This window comes from Microcebus murinus, chromosome 3, assembly GCF_040939455.1.
Source record: "Microcebus murinus isolate Inina chromosome 3, M.murinus_Inina_mat1.0, whole genome shotgun sequence".
NCBI classification, from domain to species: domain Eukaryota; kingdom Metazoa; phylum Chordata; class Mammalia; order Primates; family Cheirogaleidae; genus Microcebus; species Microcebus murinus.
Window position 1 is genome coordinate 79,919,218 of NC_134106.1, and position 27,294 is coordinate 79,946,511.

General features: G+C 46.0%; 1 protein-coding gene across 2 annotated transcripts in view; it reads right to left on the reverse strand.

Annotated features, from left to right (window-relative positions):
• TBC1D8 (TBC1 domain family member 8) overlaps positions 1 to 27,294 on the reverse strand; it is a 107,655-nt gene that overhangs the window by 63,755 nt on the left and 16,606 nt on the right. The window contains exon 2 of one of the 2 annotated variants that reach the window (XM_012740467.3): positions 333 to 443. In XM_012740467.3, the coding sequence (XP_012595921.1) occupies positions 333 to 443 (111 nt within the window). Of the gene's footprint in view, positions 1 to 287; positions 444 to 27,294 lie in introns of both variants that reach the window. The other variant, XM_012740466.3, reaches the window with a different exon arrangement.

Here is a 27,294-nt window from a genome sequence, read left to right on the forward strand (position 1 = left end):
GCACGAGGGGAGAAGGGAAAGGGAAAGGAAAGGAAGAGAAAAATGGGAAGGAACAGGGGTAGGGGGAGGAATAGAAAGAAGGGAAGGAAAGGGAGGAGAGGGAGGGAGGGAGGAGAGGGGAGGAGAAAAGAGAATAAAGAGAACAGGACAGGACAGAAGAGAACAGTTGAGGTCCTAAAAGCAGATGAGGTTCTAAAGTGGTATTACCTTCAAGCTTCACCGACATGCAGATACTCAGCATGCTCAGGCCTTAAGGTTTGGAATATTCCAACTGGAACGAAACTCACCAGTGGCTATGGCCCAGTAAACGTCTGATCCATTCAGTAACTCACCACATGCTATGGGAGAATAAACCTGGGACCCAGGAACTTGAAGCAGAATCCGAAATGGAGCGACCCTGGCGTTGGAGTCCAACACTGCATCCAGAGCACCGACCAGGCGACCTTCGAAAGAAAAAGACAAGAAAGCACACCTGTGAGTACAGGGACTGACCCCTCCGGCCAGTCAGAGTGCTGGAGCCTGCACCTTGTGCACTCGGGGCAGCCTGGTCACCGTCTGGACCCTACGCCGGGCTGCAAGTTTCACGTCCAGTTCTTCGATCACCTCAGCAGAGCCCGAGCTCCCTGAGGCCAAGGGCTCTGTCTGCCTTGTACCGTGTCCCCAGCCTCTGGAACAGGTCCTGGCACTTATGAGCACTCAGCACCAGTTTGCCAAATCAACAAGTGCACAGGGGCTGTGGACCTGGTCCCAGGCCTAGCTGAGGCCACATGACCCAGGAAGTAGATAAGCAGGGGCTCTGCAGTCACACTGCCTGAGCTGAACCCTTGGCTCCACTGCCTCTGAGCTGTGTGGCCCCAGGCAAGTTATTCACTTCTCTGTGCCCTGCTTTCCTCGCTTATGAAATAAAATAGTCACAGTATCCCTGCCTCACAGAGTGACTATGAGAATTAGATGAGTTAACGTATCCAACATTCAAAGTGCTTTAGACTATTGCCAGGCCCGTAAGAAGCACTGTGTAAGTGTCACCCATTATCATCATCATTTTAGCATCATGATCCTCATCTCCAATACAGGAGAATATTCCCTGCCTACTCCAGGAGAGTATTGTTGAGAAATAAATGAGAAAATATATCAAAGTTCTTCAAGGCACACAAAGCACATAATGGGAGTCAAGGGCCAGCATTCTGCTGTGACCAGTGGCATCAGGAATCGACGGCATTAAAAAAGAAAAAAAAGGTATATGCTCCTTCTAATCTTTTTTTTTTTTTTTTTTTTTTTTTTTTTTTTGAGACAGAGTCTTACTCTGTTGCCCAGGCTAGAGTGCCGTGGCGTCAGCCTAGCTCACAGCAACCTCAAACTCCTGGGCTCAAGTGATCCTTCTGCCTCAACCTCCCAAGCAGCTGAGACTACAGGCACGTGCCACCATGCCCGGCTAATTCTATCAATTTTTGGTAGAGACGGGGGTCTCACTCTTGCTCAGGCTGGTCTCGAACTCCTGAGCTCAAACGATCCACCCACCCTGGCCTCAGAGTGCTGGCATTACAGGCGTGAGCCACCGAGCCAGGCCTCTAATCTTCTATTGCCTACAAATCAAGACAGCCAAGAGAGTAAACCCTCTCTCACCTTACTTTACATATTATCCTTAATAAGAGCCACAAGTAGCGGGAGCAAGTAATATGTATATTTTTGTATATTTCAGCAACCTCAAATTTAAAGAAAAGTTGAGTCATTAGGGAGTAAGTTACTAACCTAACACTCCATCACACCCCTAGATGCTGCAGTATAGGCTTTGTACAAGCAAGGACATCCTCCCACATAAGCACAGTACGACCATCTAATTCAGAACATTAATATGGATACAGTCCCACCATCTAATTCTCAGGACGCATTCAATGTTGCCAAATATCTCAATAACCTTCTTTTGCTACAACGGACCCTGTTCAGAATCACATTTAGTTGTTACGTCTCTTTTGTCTATGCCAGTCTGGAGAAGTCTTTCTTTGATTTTGATAACCTTGACGCTTTTGAAGATTACAGAGCAGCTTTCTGTTTGTTTGCTTTTGAGACAGAGTCTCACTCTGCTGCCCTGGCTAGAGTGTGGTGGCATCATCACAGCTCACTGCAACCTCAAACTCCTGGGCTCAAGTGATCCTCCTGCCTCAGCCTCCCAAGCAGCAGGGACTACAGGTGTGCTACCACACTCAGCTAATTTTTATTTTATTTTGTAGAAACAAGGTCTCACTATATTGTTCAGGCTGGTCTCAAACTCCTGACCTCAAGGAATATTCTCCCCTCAGCCTCCCAAAGTGCTGAGATTACAGGTGCACCCAGCCCAGAGCAGTTTTCTTATATGTCCTAAAGTCTGGGTTTGTTTGAGGTTTTGTCATGGTTAGATTCAGGTTATCTTTGGCAACAATCACAGAAGTGATACTGTGTTCTTTTCATCACATCCTTTCAGGTGGCAAATGATTTCTGTCCCAGTCATGGTAATATATGCTTTGATCACCTGATTAAAATAGAAGTTGCCAGGCTTTTGCACTAAATAGTTATTCCACTTTACTTTGTAAGTAACAAGTATTCTGTGAAGATATACTTTGAAACTGTGTAAATTTCCCATTCCTCATCAAATATTCCATTTATTTATTTATATCAGTACATCTTGTTTTCCTACTTTATTCAATGGGTCATAATCCATTACATCATTATTTTGATGCCCAAATTGTCCCAGCTTTGGCCAATGGGAACCCCTTCAAGCTGTGTCCTTTGGACACGTCCCCATCATTTTTCATATTTTCTGGCAAAAGAAAATATTCCAACTTCATCTTGTACATTCGCAACTCCAACCTGAGAACCAGTCATTTCTCCAAGGAGCTCTGGTGCCTTCAGGGAGGAACGGTATTTAAAAGCCAGTATGTGGGAGCCAGGTATGCTCATTACTAATGGGATGGCCCCAGGACCCCAGCGGACAGAGCCAGAGAATATATATCTGTGTGTATACATGTGTGTGTCTGTATATATATATATGTGTATTGTCAACTGAAGAAATGATGAGGTTCATACTTTGGAAAGGAGGGCTTTATTTTTCATAAAGGCCTGCAGCCTCTGGGTGACCATTCCACCAGGAGGGGAGGCAGAGCCCCAGCCAGAAGCCGAAAACATGGCTTCAAGGGAGCGACAATGGGAACAGGAATTTATACAGAGCGGGATGGCCAAATATACACATTCAACAAGATATAAGAGTCATGAATATTTACAAAAGGAGAAACACGTGCCTGCATATTCGAGCTTCCTGCCCGTTCATGGGATCCATGTTCAGAAAACGGCAGCTGTCTGGTGTCTAAAAGTGAAGCAGAGGACATGAAAACCCTATCTGCACATGCTCCACAGAGTGGTGAAAATCACTCTGTGGGTGGTGGTCTCTATTAGGAAAGAATGCTGGTCAGTGGTAGTGCAGAAACTGCCAATAGGGAGAAGCAGGTCACAAGACTGGTTTCTGTTTAGCCCTTAGGGCAAAAAGTTTGATGGCCAGTTAGCAAGGGAGGGGGTATGAGGCATGTCTGACTTTCTGTCCAGTCAAGCTGGGAACTCAGTTTCAAGGTTTCTCTAGGGTCCCCCCTTGGCCAAGAGGGGGCCCATTCAGTCAGTAGGGGGATTTTATTTTAGTTCACGGCATATACAGGTGACCCTTGAAGAGCATGTGCTTGAACTGCATGCAGCCACTTACACAATGATCTTCTTCCTCCTCTGCCACTCTTAAAATGGCAAGACCAACCCTTTTCCTACTCCTCAGCCTACTCAACATGAAGACAATGAGGATGAAAACCTTCACGATGCTCCACTTCTATTTAATGAATAGTAAATATATTTTCTCTTCTTGATATTTTTTTAATTATCATTTTCTTTTCTCTAGCTCACCTTATTGTATAGATACAGTATGTAACACATATAACATACAAAACATGCGTTAACTAATGTTATCTGTAAGATTTCTGGTCAACAGTAGGCTCTTAGTAGTTAAGTTTGGGGGGGAGTCAAGTTATATGTGGATTTTTGACCACACAGGGGGTCGGGCTCCCCTAACCCTGGTGTTGTTCCAAGGCGAACTGTATGTACATTTATAGATTGATACATGCACATGCACACACATACTTGTGACGTATTTACATCTATTTGTATTTTTATATATATCTACGCAGAGAAAAACTGAGTTCACACCAATACCTCCAAATGCAATCCAGTATCACAATGTTCGTTCTCCTTTCTTTACACATTCGACACTCCCTTCTACAACATGAGAAGTCTGTTTTCCATTATTCTGAATATATTTACTTACCTGATCAGTGTTCCTGTTGCTACCAATATCCCCTCCCCAGCAGGTGTCCTTCTCACCCTCTCCAGGCTCCAACTGCCCATATACCCCACCCCTACAATCTCCCTGATCTGCCATAATTCACAACTCTCAGTAAAGAAGAAAGAAAGGGTACATGGGTTTTTATATCAACTATTCCTTAGGCTGCTCAGAATTCTTGCCTCCTTCCTCGTTTGCTCCAGAGTTCCAGATGACAGGGGGCTGGGAAGTTGTCTGCTGGATGAAGGGGCTGCCACTTTAATACAGAGTCTCAGCAGCAGCTTAGGGGAGCTCAGTGGTTAGGAATGAAGGGTTGGGGGCAGGGTTAACACGCTGCATTTACAAGAATGATAAAATAACTTATTTACCTATCAAAGGCTGGGGAGCAGCTAGTGCTGGAGAAGCTTAAGATTAAGAAGAGGCTAAAGACCCCCCACACACACCATCCTACACCCACGTACATTTAGCACTCCCAATTAAATAAAGAGATCTGCTATAGAACCCATAGCTACCGTGTTTCCCCGAAAATAAGACCTACCCATAAAATAAGCCCTCACAGGATTTCTAAGCATTTGCGCACTATAAGCCCTACCCCGAAAATAAGACATAATGATTGGCGTGGCTACGCAGTGTATCTGTGCAACCCATGCATTTCATCGAGGAGCAGTAAAGACAATGAGCAGCCCTTCTCATCTGCCCCATGAGAGCTCTATTGCTCGACATGAGAGACTGGGGCCAATGGTTCTAAAGGAAATAGAGTCGCAAGAAATTCAGGATGGAATTCGGGGTTTGGAGAGTTATGACAATGTTCCAGAAGATGATGACTTAACTATATTTGAATAAATGTAGACTGTTGTACTGTACTTAAAAAAATAACACATCCCCTTGAAAATAAGCCCTAGGGTGTCTTCTTGAGGAAAATAAATATAAGACCCTATCTTATTTTGGGGGAAACACGGTAGTTTGGTAAAAAGAAAAACCTGAGGGACTTTAGACACCATCAAAAGAAGGAAGCAGGGAGTATGCAATGACTTAGGGCAGCCCCAACACAGAAGTGGTGATTTTCCTCTTCAAGACTCAGGTGCTTTTGCAAAGGTCAGGACATTTTATGAAAATGAGACCAACCCTGCCCCTTCACTGGAAGGAAGGTGGGTAGGGTAGCCACCAAGAAGCCACAAAGGGACTTCTAGTTTTGGCTCCAACATGCAAAGAGTTTGGAAGCCACTGCTCCCATCTATACAATAAGAAAAAGCTGAACGAACTAAAAATCAATGATTTTTCTTGGACTCATCAGAGAACTAACTAAACCACAACCCCAAACTAGAGAGAGAGGAATGAGAGAAATCAAAGAGTCACAGCCAAGATCTGCTTCCCTGGTACAGAATCTGCTAGACCCACAAACTGTAGGAATACTTAAATGGTGACTTTGACAAAAATCGCTGGGGGATGAGCATGGACTAGCATGAGAGTACAAAACTCCTCAATGCCACAGTCTTTACGGGACCCCAGGCTTGTATAGGTTTTATCAGCAGGAACCCCAAGTTCTCACTGTGAAGAGCCAAGGAAGACCTCATGGCCCACTCAGGGCAGAGAGAAGAGTAATGATTGTGCAATATCCTCAGAGCATTCTCCGAAACAAAGGCCAGCTCTCCAGGGAACAAGACTTCCCCAGTGCCTTATCCTAGCTGGAAGAAAGGCATTTCTTTGACTCCCACCCTCTCTAGCTTTCCTGTCTCCTCTTAAGGGTGTGGTGGTAGGAGGGACAGAAATCACTTGTGCAGGTCACAGCCCAGGGACAAAGGCCCACTAAAGACAAATCTACTGATAAGATTATAGAACCCTTCCCCACACACAGGTGCCACACACCTGCCCACCACACCAACACGCTCCAGTGTAATGACAGTGATGATGCCTGAAAGAGCTGCAAGACGCAGACTCTATCTGAGAGGAGTTCTTACAGATGCCCAAAGACAAAAGCAGACCAAAAGGAGGACACCTAAGGAATTCGAAAGCTCTGACACCCACTGCTACAGCAAACAGTGAATAATTCCTAGCCAGAGTGACACAAAACTCACACTTCAGGAGATTTTCTCAGTTCCCATTACCCAAAATTATGTCTGGCTTCTGACAAAAAGAATTACAATGTATGCTAACAGGTAAGAAAAAACACAGTCTGAAGAGAGAAAGCAAGCATCAGAATGAGACCCATATATGACATAGATCTTGGAATTATCATACAGGGATTTTAAAATAACTATGGTTAATTGCTTAAGGGCTTTAATAAAGAAGGTAAATACTATGCAAGAACAGATATTTGATTAGCATCCTTTCACCTAACAGAAAAAATGAACTAACTTGCTGTCTTTAAGATTAATCAGGTGAGCTCCCTCGATAATTAACTGCCTGTAGAGATGTTTTTACAGCATTTGAAAAAAGCTCAGCAGACAAAAAAGAAGTGTAAATCCTTCTCCCTTAGATTGGCCACACCTGTTTGGCCAGAACTACTGATAAGCAAGTCTCCAGGAGCAGGAAAAAGACAAAAAACAGGAGAAACAGACACCCTGACATCTTACAGCCTCTCCTGCTAAATCGGTCTACACAATAAATTTTTATTTACCACCTTACGACCCCCAATAAAATGCCCAAAGCCACTTGACCTCAGGGCCAAGAGTTCTTTCTTCCTTTCTTATGTTGAGTCCTTTTCCCCTTCTCTTTAGGAGAAAGTAAAATAAACTTCACACTTCTTTCTATCCCAATCCTTGTGTTGAAAATGCTTTCTCTACCCACGCCATGAGCCCCTCACCTCAACTTCGCCCTAACATCTGGGGGCCCGTACAGGAAGAAAATCACTTTTCTGCCTCTGTCTTAAGACTGCTCCCTCCTCCGCTACACAGCTGTCAGGACATCATTCTCAGTGTAAATTCCACTGGGAACTTGGTAAGTCCCTAGGGCTTTGGAAGTGGTCACATGCTGGAGGGAGAGTCAGTAGCTTCATGGTTATGGGAGTCTCTGGTGCTGGGCTGCCACTCTGGGAGAGGGGTCTGGGGTGGGGGGGACACGCCTCCTAACCACCTCCTCCAGGACTTCGCCCAGACCCGGAGACACCTGGCTTTGGGGAACCTCCTCCCTAAGTTTCAGTCTGGACCAGGACTCGGGGACACCTGCTTTCTGGCCAGCACCCTAAGCTTCATGTAGGTCTGACTCAGAGTCAGGGACATCTGATGACTAATGAGCACCTGAAGGTCCAGTGTGGGGAATGCCTCTTCTCAGACTCTCAGTAGGTCAATGTACGACTGTACCTAAAGTCCCCCAGCTTTCTTTCACCTAGTTATCGCCACGGGCAACGTTCAGTCGGCCCTACCCAAGGCTCCCCATTGGGATATCTCCATAAGAATTTGCAAACTTTAGGACTTATATACCTCCACCCAAATATCCCAGTCTCAAACCCATTGATAAGAAGAATATTCATTTGAACTAAAGAAAGTGGGAATTAAAGGATGGCCTTATTAACAAACTAACAGAGAAAAATAAACTGTCTTTAAGATTAATCACATGAGCTTCCTCACTAATTAACCGCCTGCAGAGATGTCTTCACAGCATTTGAAATGAGCTAAGGTTTGCAGGTGCTGTGCCATTTCCTCCCCACTCTACCCCCCTCCCCACTCTCAGAAAAGGTGAAACTTTTTCTCTCTTTATATCCTAATCTTTTTGTTAAGAATTCTTTCTCTATCCACACCATTAAGCTCCTCACCCTAACTTCACCCCAACAATGGGTAAAGTAAGCAGACAGATGGAAAACTCTGAGGAAGAATTTAAAGAAATATTAGAGATTTTTAAAAACTAAGAAAAATGAAGATTGTCTTTGATGGGCCCACCAACAGACTGGACACAGTCAAGGAAAAGAATCCATGAGCTTGAAGACAGATCAATGGAAACTTCCCACACTGAAAAGCAAAGAGAGAGCAAGCAAAGGACAGAACACGCAGCAACTGTGGAACAATTCCAACAGCTTCTAAGATGTGCATAATTTGAATAACAGAAAGAGAAGAGAGACTGATCATTTTAAGTAATAATGGCCAAGAATTTTCCAAAATTAATGACAGACACCAAGCCACAAATCCAGGAGCACAAAGAACACCAAGCAGGACAGATATCAACAAATCTCCACCCAGGCAATCAGTGAGACCCTTCTCTACTGAAAATAGAAAGAAATTAGCTGGAACAACTAAAAATATATATAGAAAAAGTTAGCAGGGCATGGTGGTCCATGCCTGTAGTCCCAGCTACTCGGGAGGCTGAGGCAGGAGGATTGCTGGAGCCCAGGAGTTTGAGGTTACTGTGATCTGGGCTGATGCCATGGCACTCGAGCAGTTGGGGACCGCTGCCTTAAGCCAAAACCTAGTCCAGAGCAAGACTGTAATGCTCTTCAATCCTGTGAAGGCTGAGAGAGGTGAGGAAGCTGCGGAAGAGAAGTTTGAAACCAGCAGAACTTGGTTCATGAGGTTTAAGGAAAGAAGCTCTCTGCATGATATAAAAGTGCAAAGTGAAGCAGCAAGTGCTAATGGAAAAGCTGCAACGAGTTATCCAGAAGATCTAGCTAGTGGTGAAGGTATAGCTCCACCAGGAAACAGATTTTCAGTGTAGATGAAAGAGCCTTTTTCTATTGGAAGAAGATGCCACCTAGGACTTTCGTAGTTAGTAGAAGTCAAAGCCTGGCTTCAAAGGACAGGCTGATCAATGCAACTGGTGACTTGAAGCCAGTGCTCATTTACCATTCTGAAAATCCTACGGCCCTTTAGAATTATGCTAAACCTATTCTGCCTTTGCTGTATAAATAGAACAACAAAGCCTGAATGGAAGAATATCTGTTTACAGCATGGTTTACTGAATATTTTAAGCCCATTGGACCATTGGCCAACTAACATATATATACAAAAAAATTTAGCCGGGCATGGTGGCGCATGCCTGTAGTCCCAGCTACTTGGGAGGCTGAGGCAGAAGAATCGCTTGAGCCCAGGAGTTTGAGGTTGCTGTGAGCTAGGCTGATGCCATGGCACTCACTCTAGCCTGGGCAACAGAGTGAGACTCTGTCTCAAAAAAAAAAAAAAAAAGAAAATCACAACTATACCATACTACATACTAATACAAGATGTCAGTAACAAGAGAAATTGGGTGTGGGGGATACCAGAACTCTCTATACTATCCTCATGATTTTTCTATGTATCTAGAACTAGTCTAAAAAATAAAATTTATTTTTTAAAAAAATTGACAAAGAGAGGCAGAAAAGTCAGACCTATCTGCAGATAAGTGGAGAGAGACCCCACATCTGTTCAAACACAAACTGCTCCAGGAGGAACCCAAGGAGGGAGGGGACAGAGGTACTTAACCAACCAGCAGGTAAACCAGATTACTCAGTGTGCAGCCAACCAACGGCCAAGGGCCCTGCACCACAGAGAGGATGCAAAACTGGGAGGCAGGGCAATGAGAGACAAGGGAAGACAAACAGTGAGAAATGCAAACTCAGGAAAAAAAAATTATCCTTCAAAATCATTTTTGTTAAATAGGGTAAAATGTCTGCGAATTTTAAGTCAAAAACAAAAATATATTTATATATACATATAAATAAAGCAAACATATGGCAAAATGTTAATCCCTGGCTCCTAACAACAGGGCATGCAGCCCTACTCCATCCTTTTGTAAAGAAGCCAAAGATAATTTTCACATGGATGTCTTTCGGACAGCATTTATTAGCAGGGTCATTTCAAAAAGTACTGATGTTCTACACCTTATGCGTGTTTTCCCATCTGACCCTCCCAGCCACCTTTTTACAGCAGAGACGAAGCGGGCTAAGTCTGAGCATACCTCCCCAGCTCTGGAGCCCACGTTCCTGTCTACTGGGTGAGACACATTTAAATAACGGAAGCAATTAACTTCTAGAAATGCTCCATCATCCACAGAACTACGCTTCCATCTACATTCAGACTGGCTCTTCCCCCCCAAAGAAGCCCCAGCTGGCAAACTCTTCCGGGAACGAAGCCCCGCACAGGCCCAGGGCAGCCCGCATCCTGCATTCTGGTTCCCTTCGCGGCACCTCCATATGGCTTGTCTGGCGCTACGGGGAAAATCCTCCTGGCGTCTCAGTGCGCGCAACAACTCCTATTTTTAGTCTCCTAGAATAACAAAACTCTGGCTGCGATAGATGTCAAGTGACAAGTTTTATAATTAGGGCCCAAATAGAGGCCTACTAATAATTCGCTTCTACGAGACAGCACACCACAATTCTTTCATTCTGGCTGGATCTGACGCACAATGATCATACAAAGTTTAAGATGAAATGACAGCTACTGACTCTGGACAAACGGGGACACTCGCAGAAGCCTTCCCAAGGCTTCATGGTCTTTACCTCCGCTGTGCTGGGCCTTGGAACAGCCATAGGCAGGCGAGAGCAAAGTGCTCTGCTCTTAGCAGCAATAGTACCCTAACGTAATGAAACCGATTTTAAAAAAACAGCGACACCCATCCTCCCACCCCCCCCAAAAAAGCACTTTAATGAAAAGTCAGAAAACCTGAAGTCTCTCTCTGCCCTGCATTAAAGAAAGCAGGTCTTCCTTAACAGCTCTGCACTCAGAAACAATGTGTCAGAGCAGCTCAATAATGGGAAAATTCTATTTATTTGAGAAATAGAAGGGCTTTTCATCATTATACACAAACTATCACAGAATGTGACAGCATACTTACAGTGCACCAGAACCCACTGTTGGGAAGCCAGCCTGGTCTACATCTGTCTTCATACCAAGGCTGTTTGGTTTGGCTGTTATCACTGTTTTTAAGAGTTAGGGGAAAAAGCAAATTAAGAACCAGAATAAAGAAAAAAACTTTTTCCTAGCTCTCTGGGAGGCCGAGGCAGGCGGATTGCTTGAGGTCAGGAGTTCAAAACAAGCCTGAGCAAGAGGGAGATCCCGTCTCTACTATAAACAGAAAGAAATTAATTGACCAACTAAAAATATATATACAAAAAATTAGCCGGGCATGGTGGCGCATGCCTGTAGTCCCAGCTACTCGGGAGGCTGAGGCAGGAGGATTGCTTGAGCCCAGGAGTTTGAGGTTGCTGTGAGCTAGGCTGACGCCACAGCACTCTAGCCTGGGCAACAGAGTGAGACTCTGTCTCAAAAAAAAAAAAAAAAAAAAGGAAAAAGAAAATAACTTTTGCTCATGAAAAGCCACAAATAACTGAAAAAGACCACACGAAGGCCTTTCTACTGACTATTAAAAAGAAGCACTATTGCATATAACATGCGCCATAAAACAAGAAAAAAAGAATAAATGTCGGGAATATCTGCATTCTCAACATGAGGGACCTACCTACCCAAAGCAAAATTCATAATCCAAATTACTGAACTTAGAATTTTTTTTTTTTTTAACAAAGCATTTCACAAAGTTCAATGTCCCTTCAGTGTGACGATCTTATGATTCCCACTAAACCGAGAGATGACAGCTGTTTTCAGGGAGAGCAGCAGACCAGCCAGCAAAACCTCAGGGTAATCAAATCACCCGGGATGCTCTGGCGACGGCCACCTGATGAGCTCATCCTTTATCACTACGCGGACAACACGGGCAGTCAGTGATGTGCCCATCACGGCTGGCAGAAGGGGCCTGCCGGATCCACAGCACGAATGCCTGAGTGTGTGAGCAAGCGTACGTCCAGAGAGGAGCATGTCAAGGGCATTGCAAGGGAGGGATTCTGGTCCTCGTTCTCAAGAACAGAACACACAGTCACCTGCAAGCCGTGCCCCAGATACGGGGGAACAATGATGTCTACACAATGACCCTTTGCATGCCGGGCCCCAGATAGGAGGAACAATGACATCCACACAATGACCCTTTGCTTTCTCAGGAAGCTGAGAGAGGACGGCAGGTGGGGTTACTAGCCTCCACCAGCCCGGGGAGGTACACTGCCCAGACTGACTGTCCTACTCGCACTGAATTAAAACGAGGGAGAAATTTTTTTTGGTCTTCACTCAAAAACTGAAAACGCTTTATTGGGTACAGAGTTTCAGTTTTACAGGATTTAAAGAATTCTGCAGATGGATAATGGTGAAGGTTACTCAATCAATGTGAACGTACTTAATACCACTGAACTGTACATTTAAGTATGGTTATAATGGTCAATTTTATGTTTCGTGTACTTGACTACAATTTCTCTAAAAAACACCTGTGAAATTCTAATAGAGATTTCTGCAGTTGGGTTCCTAAAGTGAATATAAAAACGATTTTCCCTAACACCATTCCCCAAGTGGATGAATGATAAATACATCTGAACGTAAGTGTGCTCTGGGTCCACGCTGCTCACCCCTGATGTAGTCCTCCGGTTGCTCGGGAAAATAACCCCTGGATGGAGGCCAAGCCGTCTGCTTTGCCTCAGACCAAATGTAGGGGTCTGGTTTGTACTGAGCCTCCATGCAGGGTGATGTAATGTTCAAAATGCATGACAGCAAGAATCCTTAGCATCATAACAGCCAGTTTCAGACACAGCACCTGCCACACATCTGACTGACACTTGTTGCTGTGGACAAAAGGGATGCAATTCTGTGAAAACTCCCTGTCCATCCACTTGGCCACCCATTGATCTAAGGTAGTCTTCCGGCATGATGATTAGGCAAAGCAACTGGATGTCATTTCTTATAGTGAAGAGATGACTCAAGATTATAAAATGAAAGGCCAGGGACACAGTGGGAGAAAGAAAACTAACACTTAAAGAGTTTGGCTTTAATATCTGACATAGTCTTCCAATGAAACCCCAGCTGCCAGAGGCATCTGGGTTAGACAAAGACAGTTAACCTGCTACACCTCCACTGCCAAGCACAGGACAATCCAGGATTACGCACAGCTCTTCCCTGGACACTGGCGTGCCATTCCCCATCCCTCCCGCCAAAGGCCATGGAAAGGGATATTGGCCACTTATGGGCTGGTGGTCCCACCCTCTGTGCTGATCTTCCCTTCCCTTTCTCATAGGCTCTTTCCAGGCACCTCACTGTCTTTCATTTTAATTCCAAACTTTCCTCCCTTAGAAACCAGTAACTCCTAGTCCATGAAGCCTCAACAGACAAGTCACAAAAGTACATTATTAGGACCCTCTATTGCAATCAAATGTAACAGCAGTGTTCCCCAGCCTGGTTTTGCTACTCCAAGAAAATCTTGATTGAAACATTTCTTGACTTCTCCATTTTGTTAAGACAGTATCAGCCTTGGGTCAAGTATTTTAACAGCCAGGTACACTCTGGTTGGTACCTGTGCAGACTGTAACAGTACACTTCCTATTTGAGTCTAAAACGATCACTTTTGAGATCCCATTTTTAATAAGCCCAACAGGTATTACCTGTACTCCCAAAATCACATCAAAAGAACCAGTTATAAAGGGTATCATTTCCAAAACACTTCCCTAAAAATAAAAAGAAAGTAAAAAATAAGGTCTAATCTCACTTTTCCCCCTAAAAGCAATCTTTTTCTTTATTCCAAAATTACCCATTTTTTATTATAGAACTTTTGGAAAATATATAAAAGCACAAAGAAGAAAATTAAACTTATCTCACATCTTGCCGCTTAGCAATAATCACTTGGTATGTGTCCTTCCAGCCTCTTTCCCAACTAGCCACAGATTTAAACTATTCAGTTACCATGCAGGAGATACTCAGAATTGGAAGTGGAAAAAAGAAAGAAAAAAAAGCAAACAAAATAACAAGATGGAACATGAAATACAAAGAATTCTCCTTTCATTCTCAGAGACAGTTACAGAAAGGCTGTTAAACTTGTTCAACGAGACTCAAAGCCTGTGGTGCACAAATCAGTTTACCAGCCAGATTGAATCACAAATGCAGCCGCTGCCTGACAGCACTCTGTGCTGTTACAGCCACAGATTCTACACTTCCACCTTGCAAACCACACTCCTGTTTAATGGCCCTGTACATAATTAAAGGCAGGAAATGGAGCTCGGAGGCATTCACGGATCACAGAAATATATATAAATAAGATAAGGCAATAGTGCCTCCTTTGCAAAATGGAAATCAATATGAAAGCCAAAAGGGTCAGTGAAGGAGGACATTTTCATAGGCTCAAGTTCAAAATGAAACACAGTGCTCGGGCGGCAGATTCCGGCTCCTCACGTGGAAAAAGCTCCCCCTTGGGAGCCTGTAAAAACTGCAAACAAAGCCAAGCAAACCTTGAAAAGGAAAGAGTCTGCCTGCTTCATCAGGCTTTACCAAGCCACATGCATTTCAAGACAGCAACTAGTGTCCAATTTTTAAAACACTATCTACTGAACACCCACTACATGCCAGGCACACTCTAGTTGATTAATCCTGCCCCGGGGGGAGGACAGCATTATCATCTGCAAACTGCAGTGCAGCCAGTGAGACCGCAGTGGGTTCTATTTGTCTTGAAAGTGCAAAAGTACACCAAAAGCTTAGCACTTCAGGGTTTGGCACGATTGTTTACAATACCCTTTATGAGCTTTGCTATAAAGCCCATACTTACTTCTCACTTGCATGTCAATGTTTCTGTCTTTGATAACAGTATTTTCAGGCATCAAATCGTATCAATTTACAAGCTACAGAAGCTTTCTTAAGTGCACATATAAAGAAACACAAGAGTAAGGGCTGGGATCCTTTATCGGTTCCCAACACCTGGCATACCTGGCTCCTGGTAAATATTTGCCCTCAGTAAATATTTATTTAATGAACACTTTGAGTAAAATAAATTCGAAGAATTCAGTCCTTTAAGCTCGTGTAAAGAAAATTGCTTTCCACATGCTACAAGTGTTGTCGTTTTGTTCATCATGGATACTGATCTTGAAATCCGATTACTCAACGCCTGCCATCTGTCACTTTCTTTCAGAGGCTTGCGACACATCAACAGTTACAAGGTTCTGTTACAGTAGCCCACTAATCTCACCCTGGACCGGACAGAGGACAGAAGATACGTGTGTCAGTAACTAAATTTATCTCAGGGATTAGAGTTTCTTTTTGTTTTTTGCTGTGTTTTGTTTTAGAAAGAAGAAAGCACACAGTGCCGAAGTCTCAGTGAGTACTAACCGTGCACTGGGAGATGCCAAGTCTTCTCTTCCGCAGGGTCAGGCAAATGGGAATGTAACCATTAATTCAGGAAGGCAGGAAAAGCAGGAGAGAGTAGGGCAGAGCTGGAGGAGAGTAAGGAGAGCACGCTACCTCCCCCAGGACAGGGGTTCATCCCGCAGATATGAGGAAGTAAACTGCATCCTATGGCCCGTGGTCTGACCTCCTGGCAAAGGGCCATTATCACAGACCTGGTCTGTACAGCACAGCCAGTGCTTCCCAGAACCTGTCGCTTCTCCAGGTAAGCCTCGGATCACGGCTCAGCCACGTGAGAGTCCCGCTAGGGCCCACGGCAGAGTCGAGGCAGAAAGGGAGAGAGGATAAAATGGCATCGTGCCCTGTCTCCAACAGTGGGGTCACCTGTCTTTAGAAAGTCTGTCCTTTAGAGACCCCAAGATGCATCTCCGCCACCGTCCATGGGCAGAGAACCTATGAGGAAAGAAAACAAATTTGGAGCCAGTGATTAGAAAAAAAAATCAAATAAAATTAAAATTTAATAAGCTGGACTGGAGGAGCCACAGCAGGAGCAATTTACTTCCTCAGACTCACAGACGTCTCTTTAGTACAAGGAGTTTTCTGCTGGGAATGCTGATCTTGAAACCTGATTCCTTTTAGGGGAAACTCTGCAGCCTTCAAGCCTCCGAATCCCTGAGACCAGCCAGTGCGCAGCACCTTGTCTGCAAAACTCTCTGATGTTTACTCTGCAGAAATGGGCACGAGGCCCTCCCACGACCCGGCTCTTGCGCACGGGTGGAGAGGCGGCCACCAGAAGAAACAGGGTGGCGTCCTTATCAGGTAAGGCTGATGACACAAAAGGATCCCAAGGGATCAGCAACATTCGGCAGGATGTCGATTAGCCAAGCTCTAAACAGCTTCTATTTATTCCTACAAAGAGAAGCTTAAGTTGTCAGAGCAGTAAGAGTGTAAGTGAAAATAAATACAAGAAAAATCTCCGCTCTATCTCACCACCTCACCAAGCCAAACCAACTTCACGTTTCCATGGCTCCTTCTGGACTGGGTGAGAGGCAAGAAAGCCGAGTCCAGCACACAAAACTGGTTTCCTACAGTGAGGGAGGCAACGACCCCAATGCCCTGAGAAGGCCCCAAAGACGTACAGACTCCATTCCACAGGAAGCCACAAAAGAACCCACGGTCAGTCTAACCTAGAGAAGTTGCCCTAGAGTCACAGAGTCCTGGGTTCAAATCCCGACCCTGTCCCTTGTCAGCTGTGTGGCTTGGGTAAGCAGCCTTACCTCTGCCTATCTCAGCTTCCTCGCTTGTCCAGCAGGGACTGTGCCCACCACTCAGGTCTGCGTGGGGATTAAACAAGCGTAGGTAAAGCTCCTGGCCCACTCGCCCGTTAGAGGGCGAATGGTGTCCCTCCAAAATAAACAAGTTGAAGTCCTAAACCCCCATATCTCAGAACGTGACCTTATTTAAAAACAGCGCCAGTGCAGATGTAATGTTGTCGGCCAATGTTAACTAAGAGATGGAATTTAACGCTAGTTAAGGTGAGGTCATCTGGAATAGGGTAAGGCCTTAATCCAGTACGATTAGTGTCCTCATGAGAAGATGGCCAATGAAGACACAGACGCCCAGGAGGGCACCACGTGATGACCGAGCCAGAGATGGAGCTATGCGGCTGTGAGGAACCCCAAAGCTTGCAGCAGACCCCCAGAAGCCAGGGAGAGGCAAGGAAGGACTCCCCCGCAGGTCTCAGAAGGAGCGTGTCCTGCTGACAACCTGGTTTTGGACTTCTTTAAGCCACCAGTTTGGAGGCACTTTGTTAGAGCAGCCCTCAAACCTAATGACGACCCCGCCCAACTCAGAGACTGGCTCCCTTCCACACACAGAGAGAGCGACAGAGCTTTAAATGTACAAAGAGATGGCTCTCCAAAACCTCCCAAAATAGACTAGCCATCATCTCACCTGGACCACCTTTCTAGGCCCTAAAGCAGATTTCTCAACTAATTTCTATTCACTAGTCATTAAGTTTGCTGTTTATTTTTACCTATTGCCTTGACTTGTCCACGTGCCAAGTCCGGCAGAGGATAAATTCAGGGAGGAGGCACCGTACATTCAAAGTCTGTGTCGGCTGCTTAGGTGCAAAACTTTTACCCTTTAGAAGCAGCGAGCTCCTTAGCGTCTCTCCGCATGAAGAGGGTGGGCGGCCAGCCGCTCTCAGGGAAGCTGGAAAGTCTGCTCTCAATAACTTCCTCTTCCTCCATGTGAACACAATGCCGATTTGCCTGAGTTCCTGAAATAGCTAATGCTGCTCTTGTCACATTCATCTTTGGTCACAGAGTGAGGACTGGGCTCACTTTGACCTGAGGAGCGGCTCTCCCTGCTGCCTGGCCACACAGCCAGACCCCAGACCCCACAGAGCCTTGGGTTCTGCTGGGCGTGTCGGGGCCTTTTTAAGGTTCCTCAGCTGATTCCCATGCACAAAGTGGCAGAGAGCCACTGGTCGTGCCTGTTTTCCAGCAGCTGTTCTGCATAAACCTACAACTACACAGTCCTCCTGGCTCTCCACGTACTGCCCTCCTCACGCCCACCTGAAGCACCCAACAGCCTGCGGTGAAAGGGGAACAAGGACAGTGTGACACAAACTAGTTACAGAGGGTTCACGTAAGTCACCTGTCACCCAGCTCCCTGCTGACTCGGGAGCCCACACCCCCTTTTCCACCCTGAGTGTCCCAGCTCTACCCTTTGGCTTCTCTTCCCGCTGAGCTGGGAAGAGGCAAGAGCCTTCCATTTGGTCCCTGCCCCTCTCCTTCTAGATCTGGCTGCATTAATGACTCCCTGGGTCTCCTTCTAGGGCAGGGTTCCTCAACCTCCCCTGCCGTGCAGAGTCGGCCTGGGACCCCCACCCCTGAGTCTGCCGCACCTGGTCTGGGGTCCCCCCCAAGCACGGGCACTGCCACGGGCTCCCCACGGCTCACCGTGTAGCCAAGCCCAGACTGCTGCTCTAGGCTCTTCTCTTGCTCCCTCCTCCCCAAGGCTCTCAACCCTGCACTGTGTTCGCCTTTGAGCTGCTATTTCATTCCTCTAGTTCCGTTCGCCTTGAGAGGCACAGAGAAGTGGGCTGCCCCTGCTGCCCCTTCCTCCTTTACCCACCATGTCCGGCCTCCCCCCCACACACACACACACACTTCTCCTGCAGCATGTCCTTGAAAGGACACCGACCGTTTCTCTGGACGCACCACTCATTCCATTCAAGCCTCAGTTTTCTTATCTGCAAAATGAGGGCAATAATCTCTTCCGCTGGTCACACAAGGACCAGATAAAACGAGGTGATGGGTATGAAGATGCCCCACAGGCAAAATAACAGAGCAGGCAAAATAACCCAAGCCAGCAGGAGCAGGTGTGGAATCCGGTCTCCCTGGTGCCTTCCCTCAGGGCTTTGTCCCCCGAGTGCGGAGAAAGGCCCTGACTCCTGCCACAGCCAACAGCAAGATGTGGGGTGGGAGTAACAGGGACACCGTATCACCTGAAAGCCAGCTCCTCAGACCAGGACACAGGGTGGCACGAAGACCCCCCTCCCTGGCTTGCCCATGACCTGCTGGAGGAGCATCCTGATCCTTCCTTCTGCCACCTCGGCCACTGCTCCCAACTCGACTGCCCGTGCTGGCACGTGACCTGCATCTCTCCCACTGGTTCTCAGTCCTGGTTGAGCACTGCAATGCCCCGGGGAGTTTTCAAAACCCTGATGCCAGAGACACTGGTGGTGTGGCCTGGGTAGGGGGTTACTGAGCACTCTCCAGGCTCTCAGCTGTGGCCAGGGCTGCACCACTGGCTCCACCCTACTATTTGCACAACCAAGCAGGGGCCTTCGTTATCTCATGCATCTGCCTGCTAAAATCTGCCTAGGAGAACATAAAGTACAGGTACGAATAAGCCAACCTACATTTAGGAAGAAACTACCATCAGTCTCGTTAGTCCAATGACTAAATGCAAAGGCAGAGAAGGCCCAAGGAAGACTGCCAGTCTCGGGCTTGACCTTGCGGCAGAAACACTAGATGACAAACAAAGTCCCAGGAAAGCTCTGAAGAGACTCAAGGGCCCTGTGGGCAGCTGATTCATGTCTGACCTTTACAACAGCTGGCTCACCCGGCTCACAGCCACCCACCAGGGCCCGGTCCAAGGGCACATGTCCGTCAAAAAGACGACGGATTGACGGCGGGCACAGGGCAATGACACCTTACCATTTAGATGCTGATCCCTTAGCACCGCAGCTAAATGTTCAGCGATCACTGCAGGGTTTTTTTTAAAACTCCTAAGCCCCTTTAAAATTCAGTTACCCAGAAATACTGAACTCACAAGTTACATGATGACATTTCAGCCCCACCCGTCATTAGCAAACAGGTAACAGACACGTGCCACATGCCAGGTACTACAACAAGCTCTTCCCACTCATCACCCCCGGTTAAGCCTCGCCACCCTGCAGGTGAGCACAGTTCTGTCCCCGAGGTTCAGGGAGACTCACTGGCAGGGACAAGGTCACACGGCAAGTGAATGAGGGTGGGGCTGGCACTCATAACCAGGGGAGGGGTCCCCAAAGCAGCCTCTCTCACCACAGTGCTTGGGCTGGCAGCCGGTGCCTCTAAGCAGACCAACTCGTGTTCCAGCAGGGGGACCAGAGCGGCAACACGGGCCCTCGCACCAGCAGGCTACTTGCCGAACAAGAATCTTTGACAGGAGTCCTTTCAGGAGCCGGGCAGGCCCAAGAGAGTCTGCCCTGGTGCGACCCTGGGGCAGTCACTTCGCCAGAGGGAGAAAGAGGGTCTCCTCAGAAAATGTCTACATCCCTCTCTCCCCCTTGAGCTCCGGGACAGCCACTGGGGACCTGTCACCCACACTCCCAGGTCCTCAGGGAGGAAGAGTCCTGAGAGGACCCACACCTGGCACTTTCTGCTGACAGGTCCACTATGCTGCTGGCCGGGAGGATCCGGGCTAGTTTCTGCAAGCTGAATGACTACTCGACTCTCTCATTCAATCGAGCAAACCTTAGTCCTTTGAGGCCGCTATAAAACAAGGTACCAGAGACTAGGTAGCTTATAACAACAGAAATTTATTTTTCATGGTCTAGAAGCTAGAGGTCCAAGACCAGGGTGCCCACATGGTCAGGTTCAGGTGAGGGCCCTCTCTTCTGGTTGCAGACTGCTGACTTCTCAGAGTCCCCCCACGTGGCAGAAAGAGGGTGATGGGGGTCTCTGTGGCCTCTTTTATAAGGACACTAATCCCCTCTAGCCTCGTGACCTAAACATCTCCCAGGCCCACCCCCCATACCATCACACTGGAAACTCGATTTCAACATATGAAGTAGGGGGATTACAAACATTCAGTCTATAGCACCTGCCAATTTGGGGTTGCTCTTCAAGAGTGAATTCATATCCCATTAAGAACAGACAGAGAGACAATTCAGGGTAAGCAAGCATGAATACTGTCCTGAAAAAGCATAAAGTTTTTGAGAGGTCTACATACTAAATAGAGTTGCCTGCAGCAAGGTAAGTTCTCAACATCTCCCAGGGCTGTCCCTACCAAGGAGGTAATTAAAAGTGATGTATCACATCCCCTTACTAAGCTACAATCAACATCTCTAACATCTTAACAGATGGCAAAAACAATGCTGGCTGAGCGCACTGGCTCACACCTATAATTCTGATACTCTGGGAGGCCAAGGTGGGAGGATCACTTGAGTTCAGGAGTTTGAGACCAGCCTGGGCAACATAGCAAGACCCCATCGCTACAAAAAATTTTTTTAAAATTAGCTGAATGTGGCAGTGTGCCTGTAGTCCCAGCTACTATGGAGGCTGGGGCAAGAGGATCACTTGAGCTCAGGATTATGAGGCTGCAGTGAGCTATGATCATGCTACTACACTCCAGTCTGGGTGAGAGAGAGAGAAGTCCTTATCTCTTAAAAAAAAAAATTAAAATTAAATAAAAAGCAACGCTAGCAGAGAAGCACTGTCTTAGTCTGTTCGTGCTGCAATAACAAAATACCATAGACTGGGTAATTTATTTAATACAGACCACAGCCAATCTCTCTCTTTGCCCTTCCTTTTGCTTGCCCTGCTGTGACAATGGGTCTGATCATCATCTGTGGTGTACCATGCTCTATAAACCTGTACTGTGTTCTTGCCCTATAATCCTAATCTTTCTCCCCTCAAGAAACCTCATTTTCATGCTTGCCTAACTTAGGCATATCTGGTCATTCTTTGGCCATGAGCACACCAAGAACCCACGCTTCAGACTAAAACATGGCAGTTCTGCCCCTGGCTTTGTTACTTTGACAGACAGCTGGTTGTTTAGATTCAGCAAGTGCTCCTGGAGTAAGAACTGAAGCCACAAACCCTCTGCCAGCCAGCAAGCACCTTCCTCCCAAGGCCACAGGCTGTATCTCCAACACCTTATAAATACATGGTCAGAGGCCACAGCAACAGCAGGCAAGAGGAGGTGGAACATACATTATAATCTCCAACAACAGAAAAATAATCCAAACCTTTCTCTTTTCTTTACACATATTTATTAAAGTATTTTCATCATTACATAAATAAAGCATTTAAATGCTCTGTGTCTAAGTCAAGTTCATTTGATATCTCAAGGCTCTATGACAAAGGCTTAAAGTTTCTTAAAATTAATTTCTAGAGAAATTAACCGTCCTACAACGGTTATTTGCAGGCTAACCAAGATAAAAACTACCACATTTCTATTCCCCAAATCCTAACACTAAAAAGCAATTCTTTAAATTTAAGAAACACTTCACATTAATTCGGTATATATTCAGTTGGCTAGAGTGAGTGAGATTTGACAAGGTTAGTATTAAGTAAACCGTCAGCTGATATAAGATAAATGAGGGTTATCCCCCAAAAGCAGAGAACATCATCACTGTACCCTACCATAAGCCAAGTCTGAATTTGGGGACCAGACCCAATGTGACTTTTATTATCCCAACTTTCTTAAAGACATGGTCCCTATTTTGGTACACAGCCCAGGTCTACCAGCTGCCAGGAGCACTTGTAGATCAGTACCTAAGACACTGTAGAAAAAAATACTACAGAGAGTCATAAAGGGCCCAGTGAGCAAAGATCCTCTTTGGAAGCATCTGGAGAGGGGACAGGGCTTCCCCTGGCTTCCCCCGGCTTCCCATGGCATCGGGACAGGAGGCCAATCACTCCCCCCAGATAGTCAGAGCCTTCACCCCCTCATGTGCCTTAGAATGAAACTCTTCAAAGACCCCAAACTGCCTCACAGATAAACAATCTAAGATAACCAAGGTTCGTGACATTTGTGTGCAAATCAATTTCCTCTGAGCAAATGATATTTTTATGTCTGTTTAAAAAAACAAGCAGTCTCCCATGACAAATGCATTTATCATCCAAACAATCAGGCAGCCTTCCGGCCACTCCTCTGGCCAACATCACTTCACGCCAACAAGAGCAATCCAGCAAAACAGCACCCAGGGAGCCCAGGGGTGCCGGGGGCCAGGGTTCAGATTCTGACAATACAATCCCACATTCCTGAACCTGCTATTCACAGCCACTCCCTTCTAAGAGTATACAAGATGGGCCGTTAAAAACTGCACAAAACATGTTTTCCATGTCTAGTACATCCAACCTGCATAGCATTCTTAAGGATTTATGAAATACTTGCAAAGTTTGGAATCTGAGAAAATATATACCAACATTCACACACGGACATTCACACACAGACACACACGCACACACGCGTGTGCACACACACGCACGTGCACCTCTTCCAGAAGTTTTATTTCCACAAAGCATGGTAAATTCTAATCTATTCGAATGTCACCTATTTTTAAAATCTTTATTTCTGTTCCAAAGAAAAGTCCTGGGTTAGCCTGGGGACCTTACTTCCAGTGATACTTTGCAAAAAGCAAGCCCCAAACCACAGGCCCTCAAGATCAGAAATAACACATGTTAAGCAATGTTTCCTGTCTTCTTACACCTAATAATAGTGTGAAATAGCTTGCAGATATGAGGTATAGAAGCTTTCATGGTGTAGCCATATAATGCAGGGCCCAGGGGTTCAGGGGTATCTAAATGCACTGTTTAAAAACAGTCACCTTTCCCTAATGTCAGGCATTAAATTCAGAGACATCCCCGAACCTCATTTGAGCTCACAACTCTTCCTTCACCCAGCAGGTATTGTAATTACTAACATTATCAAAGGGTATCAAACCTGAACTCCATTCTCCTTCTCTTACATCTCTATTAGGTTATAATGCCTTGAGCATAAGCATTTTCTACCACAAGCATCTCTGTTGTGCGCATATGGACTTCCCATAAATACTTCTAGAGTGAGCACTGCCGACTGACCAACTTCATGGAAAGAACAGACAAAATATCAGGGCTTTGCTACCAAAAGGTTGGCAAATCGGATGGCCCCACTGGACTTCAGTCTGCAAAATGGGGGTACGCCATGGCCTAGATAAATCTTGATATCTATAGAGAGAGATAGGTAGATAGATACATTGAATGAGGTGAAGTAGGGGAAAGCTCTATGAAAAGTGCAATGCAATATGCAAAAGCACAGTATTATTACTGCGAGGCTACTAAGCCATAAACATTTTTCTAAAATAGGAAGAATGGAAGAAAAAGCCATTATAAGTTGTCTGTTCTTCGGCGGAGAAAATAATGATTGAGAACTAAGTAATAAAGACAAAGTCAATCGCAGACAATGGCCATGTCTTGAGGTGGGTGGAGGAAGGGAGTTTCCCTGTCCATTGAAGAAGCCTTGTTCTTCTCTTCCCCTTGCTAGACGTGGATGGCCCCACAGTCGCAGGGGCTGGGGAGATGATTCCTCACAGGTGTTGGAATTCTGGGCTACGGACTGTGCACCAAGCTGGTAACAAGAAATTCTGGCCCGCAACTGGCCCTGAAGAAGCGGATGGTGGAAAGCCAGAAATTGCACTTCTGGGCTTTTCAATCTCTTAGCTCACTTTACACACCACTGAGGAGGTGTACCTACCACCTGTAAACAGTGGACTTGAGCATGTAGAAAAGAACTTGGCAGTCAGAAGACGACTAGGCACAAACACAGTGCTTGGAATTGCTGACCTTTTTAGAGCTGTGAGGAACCACAGGGATGAGAGTTCAGCCCCCTCACTGGACCAGTGAGGAATCTGAGCCTGGAGGCAGCTGGGTGGAGGCCGTGGGGGTCACAGCTCCTGAGTCCCACCCCAGGCCCTTCCCCTGCTGCTGTTCACCTACACAAGTTGAGGACCACACACACAGCTTCTGTAATTATTCCTTAATAACATGCAGGGAAAGATTAATATTAACCAAGCACAGGGACTGTTACGCACTGGGACAGTGCATAGATCCATACTTTAGATCCATTTTTTCCCAATTATTCATAGCATTCTTGCTAGTTATACATTATTAACTCCATTTCATGGAAGAGGAATCAAGGCTTGAGATTATACAGGTAATAAGGACAAGATTTGTTGTCTTTTCTACCTACTAATAGTTCTATTCTTTTCCCTAATGACACTTCAATTAAATACAGACGTAATTGAGAATATGTCAGAAAAATCTACCAAAGACAAATTTACTTTAATCACCCGCCCCACTATCTTAGTTATGAAAAACAAAACCACATGAAATCCAAAACAAATGACTCAACATTAAACCTGAAAATGCCCCCAACTCAAACTCTAATTCTTGTCCATCTTTATTTTTAAATGAATTACAATTCACCTCTAAACAAGCTTCAGTTCTTTTTCCATTCCACATTCAACCTCACTGGGAAGAGAAGTAACAGTCTCAAGAGCCAGCCTGAGAGCACTCAGGAAGGCTGGGGACCCAGGACTGCGGCCTCAGCCCCAGCACACTGAGAGCAATTCCAGCTGTGCAGTCAAGGCCACAGGAGAGACTAAGAATCAGATGTAAAAATTAAAGGCTGTCTCAAAACAAGCACAGAATCATCACATGACCCAGAAATTCCACTTCTGGGTATATATCCAAAAGAAGTGAAAAGAGGGTCTCAAACAGATATTTGTATAACTGTCTTCCTAACAGCATTTCTTTTTTTCTAAATTGTTTTTTGGAGGACAGATTCTCTGTCACCCTGGCTAGAGCTACATCATCATAGCTCATTGCAACCTCAAACTCTTGGACTCAAGGAATCCTCCTGCCTCAGCCTCCTGAGTAGCTGGGACTACAGACATGTGCCATCATGCCCGGCTAATTTTTCTATTTTATGTAGAGATGGGGGGGGGGTCTCATTCTTGCTCTGGCTGGTCTCCAACTCCTGAGCTCAAGCCATCATCCCACCTCTGTCTCCCAGAGTGCTAGGATTGCAGGCGTGAGCCACCTCATCATGTTCTAACAGCATTATTTATAACAGCCAAAACGTGGAAGTAACCCAAGGGTCCCTCAATGGACGGATAAACAAACTGTGGCATATACATATAATGAAAAAAAGGCTGAAATTCCTTAAGAATCTTGAGAACCTTAAAAACAGTATGCTAAGTGAAACAAACCAGATACAAAAAGATACATACTGTATGATTCCAATCATAGGGAATAGTAGTCAAAATTCATAGAGACGGAAAGAAGAATGGTGGCTGCCAGGGGCTGGGGAGAGAGGATGGGAGTTATTGATTTAATGGGTACAGAGTTTCAGTTTGGGAAGATGAAAAGGCTCTGGAGGTGGATGGAGGTGGTGGCTGCACAACAATGTGAACGTACTTAATGCCACTGAACGGTACGCTCAAACATGGTTAAGACGGCACATTTTATGTTATGTGTGCTTTTCCAAATTTTATTATCTGTTACTGAAATCATTGGGTCTCAACAGACTCCAGCCTAGAAAGAGAACAGCCAGAGCAGGTCTGGAGGGGCCCAGGTGGGCCGAGGAAGGCGGCCAGGGGAATGCATGTTACAGGGGTCCCTTTATCTGCTGAAAGGGCTAAACTAGTAAAAACAGAGTGAGAGCATCTCTCCTTCAGATCAGTCACCTTTTCCTGAGCCCGTTTCCTCACCTGTAAAGAGAAAGAATATGGGTGGGCTGGTGGTCGTCTCCAAAATGCCAGCTCCAACCTTCGTCCTGCTACGACCCTCGGAGGCGTAGCAACCAGGAGTCCCAGCAACAGGCAGGTGCTATCCTCATGACCAGGAGACTTGAACCCGCACCTGCTGGGGCTATTCTTAAACAGGAAAATGAGCCCACTCCTTTGTGGTCGCCTCTGGAAGGCTGCTAAGCGGCTTTGCAGAAGTGAGTGAGAACAGGAGGGGGGCAGCTGTACTGACCAGGGGCGTAGCGGGGCTGGGCCTGCAAGGTGTGTGTCTGCACCCAATGCAGAGCCCCAAAGGGCCCCAAGCCAAGCCGTGCTCACAGACACTCCACAGGCCTCGGACCCTGGTGAAGTGGAGGGGTCAGAAAGACTTCGAGGGAAAGAGGCTACTTATTCCAATTCTTCTGGCCCTGCCACAGAGCTTACAGATAATGTATCTGAAGCAGGCCAGAACCTAAAATATTGGGCTCAAAGGTCCTAAACTCCCTTGACTAGATTTTTCCATTTCCAAGGGCAAGGACTATAAATAGCCTATCTCGTGTAATACAGAAAAACATACAAAATGTTTTAATGAAATACATTTAAAATGATGCTCAGCCTGACATATTTAGGGCGATTCACAGTACGTATTTGAGAAAATTCCAACCCTAGATTAATTACCAGATTAATCTCCACGCTCCATGCGGGCAAGACCTGGCTTTGTTCACTGCTAAATCCAGGTACCTGGAAGAGAGCTGGGCGCCCGGTGGAGCACAGTGAATACCTGACACATGGCCTTC